Genomic DNA, 15,860 nt, shown 5'->3' with positions numbered 1-15,860 from the left:
AACCAATAGCACCCCATACCATCACGCGCGGGTGATACGCCAGTATGGCAATGACGAATACACGCTTCCAATGTACGTTCACATCGATGCCGCCAAACACGGATGCGACCATCATGATGCTGTAGACAGAACCTGGATTCATCCGAAAATATGACGTTTTGCCATTCGTGCACCCAGGTTCGTCGTTGAGTACGCCATCGCAGGCGCTCTTGTCTATTATGCAGCGTCAAGGGTAACCGCAGCCATGGTCTCAGAGCTGATAGTCCATGCTGCTGCAAGCGTCGTCGAAGTGTTCGTGCAGATGGTTGTTGTCTTGCAAACGTCCCCATGTGTTGACTCAGGGACCGAGACGTGGCTGCACGATCCGTGACAGCCATGAGGATAAGATGCCTGTCATCTCGACTGCTAGTGATAGGAGGCCGTTGGGATCCTGCACGGCGTTCCGTATTACCCTCCTGAACCCACCGATTCTATATTCTGCTAACAGTCATTGGAGCTCGACCAACGCGAGCAGCAGTGTCGCGATACGATAAACGGCAATCGTGATAGGCTACAATCCGACCTTTATCAAAGTCTGAAACGTGATTGTATGCATTTCTCCTCCTTACATGAGGCATCACAACAACGTTTCACCAGGCAACGCCGGTAAACTGCTGTTTGTGTATGAGAAATCGGTTGGAGACTTTCTCATGTCAGCAGGTTGTAGGTGTCGCCACCGGCGCCATCCTTCTGTGAATGCTCTGAAAAGCTAATCATTTGCATATCACAGTATCTTCTTCCTGTCGGTTAAATTTCGTGTCTGTAGCACGCCATCTTCGTGGTGTAGTAATTGTAATGGCTAGTAGTGTAATTGTAAAAATTGCTCGAGCTGGGAGTAGACTGTAATTGATTGGACAACGGTAGCCGTAGGACAATTTCCGAAGTGCACTGTTTTTTATACATTCAATTTCTTAAGAATTAGGGGCACAATAATTCTAGGGCTTGTAAGACTTATTGATATAAATAAACGACCAAAGTTTCGTACTAAAATAAAAGGATTACTGGCTCACGAGATCAATTGCAAGGCTTCTGTATTTATTACTATCGAATTACGCATTCCTAAGGTACTTTCCTCCATGGTGACTAGATTCGGAGTGACTGTTGGAGGACATTGTTGGACTAAATATCTAATGACTATTCACCACAACTTAACACCGTTGCCAAATTAAATAAATCGCATTTCTTCGTCATCTGCAAATCTTTGGATAAGTAGTTATTGTTGATAGTACTCGCAGCTCTTAATACTTACAAAGCGAGATAGGCACAGGTATTATAAACACGCGGTCGTGAGACGCAAAGAGAATTTCTAATTCCCTTTCGGCTATCCAAGTTATGTAACATCGGTTTCCCTAAATCACTTGCGTCGAATTTCAGGAAGGTTCCTTAAGTCTATGGCCGATATCTTTCAGCACATTGTTTGAAAAAACTAATTTCGTGCTTCTCTTGTGAACTCGGCATCTTCAAGGCCTTAAACTAAAATCATCCTTCCTTCGTGAAAGTGAATATTGATTCTGATGTCCACTGGTGCTCGGAGGAACATTGCAGTCGTCGTCCAGAAGACTTAGTACAGCATAGTTTGATAACACTGGTCCAGGCCAAGCAAAATCTTTTGATAAAAATTTCAGATAACGAAAATCAGTTACACATATAAGGCATATTCTCTGGAGTATAGAAACGTTTGTCGCGCAAGCATTTATTCGCAGTGACACAATTAACATTTTAACATCTAAGTACAACAGAACACTCGCAAACTAAGTCAACTTTGGATGTATCGCTTTTACCGAAAATGTTGTGCTATTTTTTAAGTCTGTATGCTGCTGTATTGCAGTTTGGCGTGTATGGATTCAAATACTGCAAACTAACGATAATGCCTTTAGTGTGCACGTTACCTAAGTCAAGATATCATAAACCTATTCTGAGCACTAAGTAAGTAAACATTTACCCTGTTCCTGGTAAAAAATATAATAATAAAATAAAATAAAAAATAACAAAAAATAAATAAATCAAAAAGCTACTTTGAGGGAGTGATTCAGGGATGGGAGGGGGAGGCATCGCGGCCAGGCCTCGGATTCCGACGCCTGACCGCCTTGTCTCCACGTGCTCGTAACTAACCACTCCACTCTTCCTTCAATTAAAAAAAAAATAAAAAATAAAAAAGTGATCAGCGCAAAAAAAGCGCTTAAGGCTACCGCTCGCGTGAATCGGGAAATTCAGGTTAGAGTTCCAGTGCAGCACAACTTCACTGCTATCATTTCCAAATACAGCTGATGGTTGTTCGAGTTCGCAACTGCGAATACGTTTCATGTTTTTAATAACGGCTGTAGTCACTGCAGTGCCTGTTCTTTAGGATATGCATGCATGTCATAAGATATATTGCATCGTTCTTAAGAACACAGACACCACAATAAAGTAATTTAAATTCGCCCATATGATTGTTACATCATATTTAATGTAGCAATACTTCACACCTATGAAGACTATCATTCTAAACACGCAGTAGTAATCAGTTCATTGATTGTTTTTAATGTACCAGTGCTCCGCTGGGCGTGATCTTGATGGTAATGATATGCTGTTAATCAGCTGCTCGTGATAGTTATTTGAGGGAGGTAAGGGGAGAGAGGCTACGGCTTAACGCAACATCTGAATTCACGGCATGCCGTGGCCGTATTCATGAGCTTAAGTTTAATGAGATACACATATAACCCCAAGACTTGAAAGAAAAAAACGATGTTGTCAGAATTTTCGTTTCCCTGTAAACTCCTTCTGGTCCGGTAGGACAAAAATCACTTAAACATCACTGCTAAACTCTCACAACTAATTTTTATTTCAAATGCTTTAAAAACCTTTCAGGAGTGTCAACGTTCGACATAGCCAGCAACTACGAAAACAGAAGCTTGTTAACGAGTGACGTGTAAATGAACAGCCAGCAGATGGAGAAGAGGCAAGCGCTCCAGAAACACCTCAAAGAAACAACGACGGTGGACCCTCGAGAGACAGTAAACAGAGCAGAGAAACAATACGGGAACTTAAATAAAACGCTTCAAGAACGTAACACCTGCCACTTCATTGTAACACGAACAAGAGCTCAGTGCCACACAGCGTGAAGTACCTGCGAACAATGCAGCTATTGTGCTTGCAGTAAACAGACCTGCACGTGCTGCGATGCCTCATGGCACCACAGTTTTGTTGATGGTGCCATTTCGTTTCCTCTTAGTATAAATTGGACTACCCATGACATACTGCCACGATGTCTATCCAGTCCCATCAAATAATTTTCAATGCAGATTACCGCACATTACTGTTGTGGAATAATCGCAAGCAAATTAAAGTCTCATTAAAATGCTTGCCTTTCTACTTTCACTGGTTTCTTGGATTACCCTGATTTGTTGTCGATAATTGAGATACGTAGTGGCCAGTTGTTCCGCTACTGGGAACATGAAAGTGTATCGTTTGTCTCGAATGGTTTTCAAAACGAGTGTCTCTCATACAATGTATTATTAAGATATAACACCAAGGAGGGGGCGTCTTTTTAATTCAGATGCACAACTCGGTTCGTGAATGTGATATAGATATGAGAACACACTCACATAGTTTTGTACACCCCGCTAAATGTTCCGTTACCGCGTTCCATCTCTCCTGATTGAATCATAAACGAGTAATTAGTCTGTACTCCACGTCGGTTGCAGAAAAGAAATAGAAACTGCCTAGAGCCGAAAATAATTTGAATAAATCAGACCAGTGTAGACGGAAATATAAAATTACGAATGCATTCGCATTGCGTACTACCATCCTCAGAGCACTGGGTAATTGTATTTACATACAAGTGCGTGTGACGAAGTTGATGTAGCCACAGAGAAAAAATCAAGGAGCGTAATGTCTGGAGAACGGAGTAATGTCCGGATCGGTGGATTGGAAGGAACAGTCCAACACCCTGCCCACCCCGCTCTCCAGACATTACGCCCCTTGACCTTTTTTTTCTGGGGCTATATCAAGGACAGAGCCTGCGTCACACCAGTTGCTGACGTCGACGAACTGAAGGCTAGGATAAAAGCTGCTGTGGGTACAGTGACAGAACACATGTTACGAAACACCTGGCGGGAACTGGAATACCGCCTCGACATTCTCAGAGCTAGCAAGGGAGCACATGTTGAGGTTTACTAAAGTAAGTGGTCTTAAGAAAAACTAGTAACACTAATCTATGTAACGGCATCAAATGTAACTTATTATGTCAAATGGTTATTCTGTTATAAATTTTTATTATCAGGGTAAGACTTTGTGCTCACCCTGTACTTTTCGCAGCTTGAGTCTGTCAAGTGCATCGCCCCAGCCTCAGCTCTCCCAATATCTGAGATATACAGAGGCTTAAATTGGCTCCGTCTGTAATAGTAGGAAGTCACTTAAGTTTATGGAACTTCAGATATTGCAGGAAAGGTCAAGCAGTGCATTATAAGCACTTCTCATACGCTGTGTACAGGAACGTATTTTCCGTAAAAGCTCAATTAACAACTGCAAATAAGTACTCACTTAATAAATTGCAAATAGCTGCCGGCCGGATGGCCGAGCGGTTCTAGGCGCTTCAATCTGGTACCACGAGACCACTACGGTCACAGGTTCGAATCCTGCCTCGGGCATGGACGTATGTGATGTCCTTAGGTTAGTTTGATTTAAGTAGTTCTAAGTTCTAGGGGACTGATGACCTCAGCTGTTAAGTCCCATAGTGCTCAGAGCCATTTCAACCATTTTTTGAATGCAATTCGGTGTCCGTTTTCCACAGCATGTTATGCTACAGCTAAATTTTCTGGATAGCACAGACGGTACCACCTTTCATGTTCTATGCGGCGCTGTTCAATAGTGCGAACAGTCTGGCCGACACAGAACTGCCCACATCCACACAGTATCTTGTAAATTCCTGGCGTTCTGAGGCCTACATCGTCTTTCACAGATTTCATTAGTTGCTGGATCTTTGGCGGGAGGGAGTTGAAGCGGGTCCGGTAGTCGCTCGGCCAAAACATTACCATATATGGTGCGGGACTGAGCACCAGTGACGTCACGAGCGACAGCGCGGCTATATAAGCACGGCAACGACAACCACACGACAGTCATCCACTTAACAATGGCAGAGGAGATCTCTGCCGAAAGCTCGTGGGCAGTAAACCACTTGACACTTCTTGAAACCCGAGAATGTTTTATTAACGGAGATCGCCGTGAAAGCATGCATTCGTACATGTGGTATCTGTATTCAGTGTAGTGTTAACATCCTTTGTGGATAATGAACACCCATTGTGTCACCAGTGATTTGTAAAACGAGCTACAGAAGGGTCGATATAACTGTCTTAAATACCCTATAGTTTCTTGTTGTGACATAGTGCGCCTTTCCATCCTGTTACGCCTCCAGGACACAATTTATCCCTTAATACGGTTGGACTGCACTTAGATGTGGTACACATATTGAATATTTGCTCTTAACCTACTTCACTTAACAATGAACACGAATTTTATACCATTAAACACGAATTTTATACCATTAAACACTTTTTAATAATCTGAAATTTTTCCATCCCTTGCAAAACGGAAACCATTAATCCTAGAGAAAATATGAATAGAAGCTGTTTTGCAGGCAAATTAATGTAGTGTAATTTTACACTCTGAAAATTTTTCGCAAGGCAGCGTTTTTCGAGATATTCGAGAAAAACCTAAAAAGTCCCCTTCGTGCGGCACCGCCAACCCCACGCTCATACCCTGCCGGTCAGGATTTTCAGTTTATCGTTCATGACATTCCCCTCAATGACTGTACAATAATGCCGAGCGGGGTGGCGCAGTGGTGAGCACACTGGACTCGCATTTGGTAGGACGACGGATGAAACCCAAATGTGCGGTTTTCCGCGATTTCCCTAAATCGCCTCAGACAAATGCCGGGATGATTCCTTTGACAAAGGGCACGGCCGATTTCCTTCCCCATCCTTTCCTAACCCGAGCTTGGGCTCTGTCTGTAATAACCTCATTTTCGATGGGACGTTAAACACCAATCTCCTTCTCCACTCACTGAACAATAATATGCGACTACACCAATTTAACCCCCAGGGGACACTTTTTGGTCTTCGTTGACTGTGCTCAAAAGGTTTTGCGCAGTCCGTTTAAACGGGTGCACTTCAGTTACAACTGTGCAGCGTGATTATCTTTAGAGTATGGTATTGCGCCTACAACAGATCAGAACGCCAGATTGACGTACAAATTTGGAGTCTGGGTGCATGGGATAACCACGAGAGTGCTCCTGCTTTCATACAAAATTGGACCCCAGATCATAACTCCAGATGCAGGTCCAGTGTGTCTATCACGCAGACAGGTTGGTTGCAGGCCCCAACCGACATCCTCCTAACCAACACACAGCCATCACCGCTCCGAGGCAAAACCAGCTTTCATCAAAAAACACAATAAACCTCCACCCTGACACTTGATGTCACTGAAGTCGCGATGGAAGCAACACAAGGCTCACGCACTGCACCATTGGCCCCCAATCTAACTTGATCTCATGGTACGTGATATTTGTTCTGTTTGTGTTTGTGAAGACTGTCTCTGCATCCTTCCCAATAAAATTGGACGAACTGCGATGCCGCATAGCAACAAAAGTGTATGCAGTATCTCCAGATATGGCCATTAAAGTATGAGACCAGTCTGACTAACTTCTAGACGTCCGTCTTACGACCGTTAGAGGACACGTTTAACATCTGTAAAATGTATTTGCAATTTTGACCATAAACTTTAGTCTAAAAAGCACCCAAAGGTGGTACATGCGTGCATGTAAAACTTATACCCCTGAAAAACAAGGAAAGTTGTTTCGAAAATAATTTTCTTTGCAGTCGTATGTGTGAGTTAGGACTTACACTAAGTTTCTGTGTTCATTCATGTGGAAAGTATAGTCCTGTGAAATCGGATGAATCTTTTTGAAACATCCTGTAATTTGAGAGTTCCTATCTAAATGATTTGTGGAAGTAGTGAGATGGAGAATATAGTGTGCTGCTGGATTAGACAGCAAAGTAAATGTTTTAGTATTATTAGGAACACACATGTCCTCATGTAGCCTTAGATTTTCTGCTGTTAGGAATGTGTTCATTCTTTAGAATCTTCGTTAGAATTTTATTACGCACGAAAATGAGGACATCACAATTTTCATATCATGCATTATATGAGAAAAAAGCAGAAGAAACGAGCAAGTTCAACCAGTATTACTTGATTAGTCACGACGAACCAAATGCAACGTTTGTTATATGAAAAGGTGGTTACTTTTATATGAGGTGTTCATAGCTCGAAAAGTTCATATTGGATCAAAATGTTATAATTCCAATTTCTTTTTCTCGGAAGGCGACATCCAACGATACCACACTCGACACCCGGAACCCTCGTTTTTTATTGCAGATTACGATTCTGCAGCAAAATCTGCATACGTTTTGTTTGAAGCATTTTCTTTGTTTCGTTACAGATGGTGCTGTAATCGGAGGAACATAAATGTGTGCACAATCATAATTTACGACCTGCCACTCAATGGCTCTTGAATATCCAATGGCACCTGGGACCCCACCTCCAAGCTGCGAGCGTAAGACGAACCAGTATTTCATAACTTGTAATTGAAAATCCCATTCGTGACGTTGCATCTAACGAAGTATTATTCGATGTATCACTGTTACGGTGGTTCGAGGCGAACGCTACTCTACTTTTCCAATTAGAAAATTGTTAAGGCTTTCGTGGCCACTTGTTGACAAACTGCCTATTGGCTTCTGTCTCGGGTTCTTCGGCCGGCGTTCATCTGATGATTTTACTGGCGGTTCGCCAGCACGAGTTCACCACCGGCAATGGAGGGTGAAGCGTTGACAATGCCAGCCACTCGAGCTGGCGAAACGTCAGTAAAATCATGAGATGAACGTCGGCCGAAGAACCCGAGACAGAAGCCAATAGGCAGTTTGTTTTTCAATTCGACTAAATATTCAAACATAGTATGGCCAACTTCAACACACTTAGTGATCTGCTCTTCAAATGACCATACATAGCACAGAAGCACATCTGCGGGAAAGTCAGCACAAGCGACTCTGATGCGGTCAACCATGTCTTCACGGCCTGTTGTCACTTTCTGGTACTCCTCATCTTTTAAATACCACAACAGAAAGAAATCAGGCGAGGTCAAATCTGGTGACCTAGAGGGTTAATTAATAGGAACACCTATACCGATCCACCGACCAATCGAAACACGGGCTAATACCTCCTGTGCTTCAATTGCGCAATGCACTGGTGAACCGTATGCTTAAGCCGCCGACGTTGTCGAACGTCCAGGGCAACATCCTGCAGTAGAACAAATAGTTTCTATTCCAAAAAATTTTCGATGTTTGAGTCCATTCAACGTGCCGGCGATAAAACACGGACCAATCAATGAGTTTCTTGCCCATAATGCCACACTATACGTTAACCAACCAAGGACGTTGATGGTCTACACTCCAGTAATACATGTTATGCCGGTTAATGCTATCGTAGTCTGTGAATGCAAAATCTTCGGAAAAAAGTACCACGGTAAAGGAAGTGGGGGTCATTTGCATTTTTTGACGTGCCCATTCACAAAACACTACCCGGCTATGAAAATCGGTACTATGAAGTTCTTGATGCAGTGGCTCGTGGTATGGACGATACATATGACGATGCAGTATTGTGACAATACTACCTCGGACATACCGAAATCGCGGTGTAATTGGCGAGTGTTTATCCGTTTGTTGTGGCGCACTGCCGCTAATGCAGCTGTTTCATTAGATGCTCCTGTAACACGTTTAATTCGATTCCTTTTACAGGTATGTACGCTGCCATCAGACACAACTTTATAAAAGAACGAACGAGAGCGAGATTTCTCTGAAAAACGCTCAGCATAAAAGACAGCAGCAGCCCTATCATCTCTCCTACATTTTCCGTAAATCAGGATCATTTCAGTTTTTTCTTCTGTGGTTGAAACATTTATCGTTCATTTGCACGTCTGTTCTTCAAATGATAAGTTGGTGTGCAGGCAGTAAACATTGCGCAAGTGCTGTAATGTTTAGAGCCGGTGTCTGTTCTACGTTTGCACGATACGTGAACTCCGGCCGCAGTGTACTGTCTGTTATGATGTGTGAAAGTCTGCTACAAGGGCACGGGGACGCATTGAGTAGTCCCCTGTTCTATATGTCGGAGGGATGCAACCTAGCGAATTTGGTTTCCCATTAAAAATTATGAAATTCTGGCCTGTCCTATCATCGCAGCTTGGAGTTGGGGATATCTAGGGCTTTTGAGAAGCATGGCGTAAATTACGATTGTGTACCCATTTCTATTCGTCCAATTGAACCACGATTGGTGGTGAAACGAAGAAAATGCTTCAGATAAAACGTATGTAGATTTTGCAGTGGAATTGTAATCTACAATAAAAACGGAGGTTCCCATTGAAGATTTGAAAGTTGCTCCCCGCCACCCACCCATGGTTCGGGGTGGCGGGTTGAGTGCGGTGTTGTTGGATGTCTCCCTCCGAGACAAACAAGTTGGAGTTACAACTTTTTTTATCCGATTTGTCCTTATCGACATATTTCAATGTCTTCAGTTAAAATAAACACGCTGTATATTAGAGACCAAAAACGGCACAATCTGCAAACCAGGGGCGGTTAGTAAGAGTCAGTGATAACTGTAACAGAGGTCGTCAGCGAACCTGGAGAGCGGCTGTCGTGGACGAAGCGCCGCCAGCTGAGCTCGTCGTCACGACGAGGCTCGTCGTTCATCCGAGGTGGGCTGACGCTGGCGCCGGGGTCGTCTGCGCACACACACCTGCTCACAGCTCTCCACCCACAACGCACAACCCTCCGTTTCTTCGTGAACACGCAGCACTGCCTGCATGTCCTCTGACAGACAACTATAATCATCTCGCCCTACTTACTTACACTCTAGAAGAATACACTGTCTGGCCCTCTGTTGTTTCTGGTTGCACTCATAGCTTTCTCGCCCTATCCCTATGAAATTTCCGAACCAATGTTCTAATATATTTTCGTGCACAAAGTTTACACTATGACAATTCCGAGAAACAATCACATTATTTGTTTAATTCTTCTTAATATCTGTACTATGTTAATAACACTGCTGAGAGTATGGAGAGTTTATTAACACAATGCGATAGAACTTCCTTGTTACTGACTGTCCCAGAACAATCAAAAAGTACTAAGAGCATTGTTGAGCCAAGAAAACAAATATTCTTATCTAGTGCATTGTAATATAATTCTATTCAACTTGCTGCGGTTTTCGTGAATCCTAGATCGAGTGGGACCAATCGATTTATGCAAAATCAACTGCTTCAGATAAAAACTGTTTTGTTCATAATAACTTAAACTCTACATAATATTAGTTGGTTCTAATGTTCTTTCCGCAACACAATTAAAGGGTCACTTTTTCGAAATCCAGGAAGTGTTTCCCACTGCGATCCAGAAGTTGGAAATTTGACTCAAAGGTGCCTACAGGGTTCCTCTGTAATAGAACATATGTGTGAGGCGTCACCCTCGGGCTTAGCGATGCTTCTAACAGCAAGGGGTCCAGGCACGTGAAAAAAAGGTCAAAGCTCAGAAATTCATGTGAAGTGTAAGGTGAGCCAGTGATGTTACGATGGCACCAGATTTTACCATAATCCTGCCCACAGCAGCGTGGACTTGTCTCAGTACGGGAAGATCGTCACATCCTATCTTTGATATTTAATCCCTTCTCTTGACTCCTGTGCGATGTAGATCAGAACCACGACTTTAAAATAACGCGTTTTCTTTTTAGGCGGCGGAGGAAAACATTTCAGACACACCACCTCTCAGAATCGATGTGAAGAGGCCTCAGGGAGTAGCATAAAGGACGCCAATGAAGCATACGTTGCCTTGGGGCTTGGGGCGTTCACTTACACATATTTCGCTGTCGAAAACGACAGTTCACAGTATGATGAGAGACAGGATGACGTTCGTGAGGAACCTTGACACTGTTGGCACCCTCCAGACGGTTCAACCCTCTCTAAGGACACCGTCGGCCTGTAATCTTTTTGAATGTGAATGCACCCCTTTTCAGTGCAGTGCGACCGCAGTTTCTTCTCTGGTGTACAGGTCGGTACCATTAGCGACCGTTCAAAACAATTCGACGCAATCTGATTCGAAGCAGTGAAGGGTGTTTATGCTCTTACAGCCCTAATGTTTCGCGCCCTTCTGTGGCGTGATCATGGGGGGCGAGTGGGAAGGGGGCGGGAGTGCGTGCAACAAAGGCAAAAGCTCCCTCTTAACCCCTCCCCCCTCCCCCACCCGAAATTCGAAAATACTCTCGGTGCCACCTGCACACCGTCGTTGAGCACTTTAATAATACAACTGCATAGAAACAACATGTGACAGATTCATAGGCACCTGGCACAGTGGGGATCTGCTGCTACTCTGGTGCCTGCTTGTAGGCATATGGAATGAGTAGGATGTTAGGCGATTGCCTGTCTGCAGGCGCCCAGGAATCTGTCACGGATCGTCTTTGTGCAGATACATTTTTAAAATGGTCAACAAAGGTGTGCAGGTGGCACCAAGGGTGTTGCTGTATTGGAGGGTCTAGGAAGAACCCTTTGCCATTTTATTCACTCATGTGTCCATGTTTCAGTCTTCTACGATGATGCCACAGGAGGTTGCGAAACAGGTAGGCTGGAAAAGCATGAACAATCTGTGCTGCTTCGAATCACGTTCAGATTTCGTCGAATGGTTATGAACGGTCCCTAGTAGTTCCACCTTGTATACCAGAGCAAAAACTGGGGTCTCACTACACCCCAAAGCAGTCAGATCATGTTCAGTGGGATTGCAGGTCCACGAAGTGCTTAGACAAAAATGTCTGCAGTGTCAAAGGTTGCCAAGTACGTCGTCCTGTTGCTCACCGCACTACGAACCTTCGTTTTCAACCGCTAAATGTGTGCAAATGAAAGCCTCAAGGGAAGGCGTATTTCCATTGACGCCCTCTATGCCAGTGTCTGAGTCCTCATGTAGATTTCGATAAGCGGTCTGTTTGAAATATTTTCCTCAGCCACCCATAAGAAAACCAAGTGGTTTCAATGTGCGGCTCTGATTTCCATCGCAGAGACGTTAAGAGAATGGGTGAAATATGGGTAAGAGAGGGAGTGATGATGTTCCCATCGTGTAACACGTTCACGGCTGAGTTGGGGAGAATTGTGGTGAAATTTGATGCCAAAGTGACATCATTAACCCATCGTTCACCTCACATCAACTTCCGAGCTCTGGGCTTTTTTTTTTCTTTTTTAGCTTTCGTTGAAACCTTGCTGTTTCAAGTGTCTTCGGACTCCATGGTGACGTCTCAGGGCGCCACGCTTTTGCACTGTTACAGGGGAAGGTTGCAGGCACCTTTGACCCCATTTCAAACTTATGTGTACGAATGCTGCCCAGTTTCGACAATGTGGCCATTTAATTGAGTTGCACGACGTAACATAACAGACACTTTCGGTCACTGCACAAAATTGCTTGAAATTATCCGTCCTTTCTCATATTAAACCTTTTATTTATATTTACTTTATCAGCTTTTTTCGCGTGATTAGTTTTTGGTTTTTCTATAGAAATTAACTCCAGCTTTACTAATGTGTACTGGAAGTCAGAACAACCTCTTATTCTCAGTGATATAATAGGTTTAGTGATGATACTTCCATAGACTAATCCTGAAAAGCCTGATATGACTACATTGCTCATCTTAATTTTGATACTTGCCTAGAAAAGCCTTTTGCAGCAAACAGAAAGTCAAAATTCCTCCTTTTTGAAAAGCTGTTTCACTTAAAAGATGATGTTTTAGGTACCATTTAAAATTAAAACATTGAACAGATATATCAATAACTTTCACAATACTTTGTCTACGCGAAATCTATTATAGCTTAGTAACTATGGACTCGTTGGATGTACATCATAATAAAATTCTGTTAGATTCTCTGTTCTCTGGCTGATGTCCGGTTGTGTAGGTCAGCGGAAGCCTTGGAAGGAAGTGACCCAAGGAAGCCCTTCCTGGCGAGAGAAGCCGGAGGAAGGCGATTTGTCTCCAGCTGAGAGGTTGGGATCAGTGTCCCTGGTGACTGGGAAGCCACTGATCCCAAAGTAAGTGAGGGGCAAGCAGCAAGATGGGAGCCCCCAACCATCAGAAAGAAGGTATGGTTGAGGAGCCCTGAGGGCCGCCTCTAGGAGGTGTAATGGATGAGAGTATCGACGCCGTAGGGGGCGACATCTTCGTAGCAGGAGCATATGGCATTGTTTGACATGTTGTGTGCAACCGCACATGCTTTTTCTTGTCCTCTTGGTAACAGAGTATGTTCTGAGTCTTATTTTCTTTTCTCTCTAGAAAACACGTAAATCTGATGAGCAGGGAGAATGGTGATTTCCACAGTTGACACAGATTGGAAGAGGGGGAGGCGGGATGCGCACAGCAATTATTTGCATGCAGCGCTGATCTACAATCTGTATACATGGGGCTAGCATAACAATGCTAGACATCTGCCCAGATTTCAAGCATTTTAAGCACTGCATGGGAGGGGGGGGGGGGGGGCAGGAATATATGGTTTCGCGTCACATCTATGTACCATCACCTTGACCTTTCCAGACAATGAATCGCCATTGAAGGCCAAGACGACAGCACCAGTAGGAACCTATTGCCCTTCGGCTCCCTATATGCATGACGGACAAAGTGTACACCCCATTGCTCCAAGTTGGCACTTAGCTTATCATCAGACTGTAAGAGCAGGTCTCTGTCGAAAATGATGTCCTGCACTAAATTTAGACTGTTATGAGCAGTGTCAGTCACCAGTATGTCACCCTGCTTGTTACAAGCAAGCAGTGGCCATGAATGGGCAGGGGATGCTGTTTTGATCAAAATTGACTCACATTTCATTTTAAAGACCGCTACCACTTCCCCAAACATGTCTTCTAAGTTTCCCACAAAGAAAAAGGACTTTGTGGCCATGAAGTAACTACCATCAGTCCTTATACAAACCAAGTATTGTGAGGAGTATTGCTCTGCTTGCCACTTAGCCCTACATTCCTCCCACAGCGTAACCAGGGAAGGGAACGTTTTAGGGTCGTATCTCTGTGTTGAAAGAGGACTCTCTTTTCACAGCGACTGCTGGAGCTGTATGGCCACCAGCGGGAGACAACTTAATCCTCTTAATTTGTAGCTGATCACCAATGGAGATACCCACTCTGACAGAGGGAATCCCCCATGGGCGCAACCCAGCCTCAGCAATGGCTACCTGGGCGGTAGTCCATTGCTCGGAGTCCCTGTGCCCCAGTCCTCCTTGGCATACATGGGGAGTTTCCAGCTCAGGCACCAACAGTGTGATTCTTGCATGTATCACTGTGCAGGTACTTGATGAACCCCCCCCCCCCCCAACCCCCAACCCCACAACAGGCTGGCTACTGTGCTGGGTTTTTAGTGTATTTCTGTACTAAGGGGAACGGTGCATAGTGTAGTGTCGTGCAATAGTCAAGAGTTGGAAACGTGGAATATTGTCAAAGTTTCGTTACCTATGCCGAGAGCCAGAGGCAGTAGGTTAGCCAAGAGGAAAGATGATTGCACATGTTTCGAAATGTGTCGTTACGCAGGGGCAGTGGCCTGGTTACACGCAACAGGCGAGAGAGAATTGCTGAGCACGCGGGTTTGTGTTAGACGAAGACTTTCGTAGAGTGTAAGACAGAGGTATAGCGTCAGCTGTACTACATTTCATAACTTCGCGTAAGTCTGCCGTAACAACACGTAACTCTGTCACAAGAACACCTAAGGGGCGAGCACGACAGATAAATCAGCAGTATAAGTGGAACGAATGCATTCATTACAAACGAGCATGACGTCAGTACATCGCACGTGCTTCCTTTAAATACGCCAGCTTGATAGCAAAAGGCCACTCGCAGTTAGACTTGCAGTTAGATGTGTACTGGGACGCTGTGTAGCGCTCAGCTCGGTGATCGACATATTATTCTTTATTAAGGATATGTTGCAGTAAGGGCGGCCCATCCAGCAGCAGGCGTGAGGGGACAGTACCAGCTCTGGTCCACTCTGCTGCCGCTGTCAATAATCAACCCAGGATTAGCAGACATCACCGCAGACTCGCTCGCCGCCAATGCTGACCACATCAGTGAGCCGTCGTCGAGATCGTGCTGGGCCTAGGCCTTGTGCATCCGCCATCACAACCGGGCGAGCCGACGACGTTGGGGGACTGCAACCCATTCCGCCCGTCCAGCGCGGACGAGCCAGCAGGAGGAGCAGGGAAGAAGACGGGGTGGGATAGAGTACACTCCGCACTGCTAGAATGCTTCTCGTGCCGACAGCTCCGGGATTCCAACTCGGAGCTTCCTACATGCAGCGGCTTTCTGTCCACCGCCGAGCCGGCCGGCCAGCCGGGTGCTGCCAGCCATGCGCGGCCGAAGTAAGGGCATTCCTCCACTACGTCACAGCACGCGGCGCTGCGCTAGCAAGACTGGTGCGGCCCGGAGCTCGTATCATCGCTCCGAGTTAACGAGGACTGGGGGAAGGTCGTTGATATCACCAACCTCAGCCAGCCTGTGTTACGTGGGCCACATTGTACTCGGCAGGAATAAAGGTGTCATGAATTAATAATGTTCTCTGTCGTTTCTGACGAGTCCACAGTCATTTCCTAGCATCCTGTCAACTGGAGAGATCACCGCTCGTCTTCCAGTCGACTGTAGGCGACCGGGACCACCAGGGCGCCTACAGATTCGGTGTCAGAAGTCCTCGCGCCCCCTGCCTACGGATTTGGTAGCAGAAGTGTTCGA

At 44.9% G+C, this 15,860-nt stretch overlaps 1 protein-coding gene across 2 annotated transcripts in view; it reads right to left on the bottom strand.

Annotated features, from left to right (window-relative positions):
- LOC126297578 (protein turtle homolog B-like) overlaps nucleotides 1–15,860 on the bottom strand; it is a 476,180-nt gene that overhangs the window by 157,945 nt on the left and 302,375 nt on the right. Inside the window, exon 4 of one of the 2 annotated variants that reach the window (XM_049988544.1) lies at nucleotides 9,746–9,847. The exons of the other annotated variant lie outside the window; for it this stretch is intronic. Coding sequence (XP_049844501.1) covers nucleotides 9,746–9,847 — 102 coding nt within the window. The remainder of the gene's footprint in view (nucleotides 1–9,745; nucleotides 9,848–15,860) is intronic. 2 annotated transcript variants of the gene reach the window in all.

The sequence above is a fragment of the Schistocerca gregaria genome, chromosome X (genome assembly GCF_023897955.1).
Source record: "Schistocerca gregaria isolate iqSchGreg1 chromosome X, iqSchGreg1.2, whole genome shotgun sequence".
Taxonomy (NCBI): Eukaryota; Metazoa; Arthropoda; class Insecta; order Orthoptera; family Acrididae; genus Schistocerca; species Schistocerca gregaria.
Note: the sequence above shows the minus strand (reverse complement) of the source record. Positions and strands in the feature narration are given on the sequence as shown.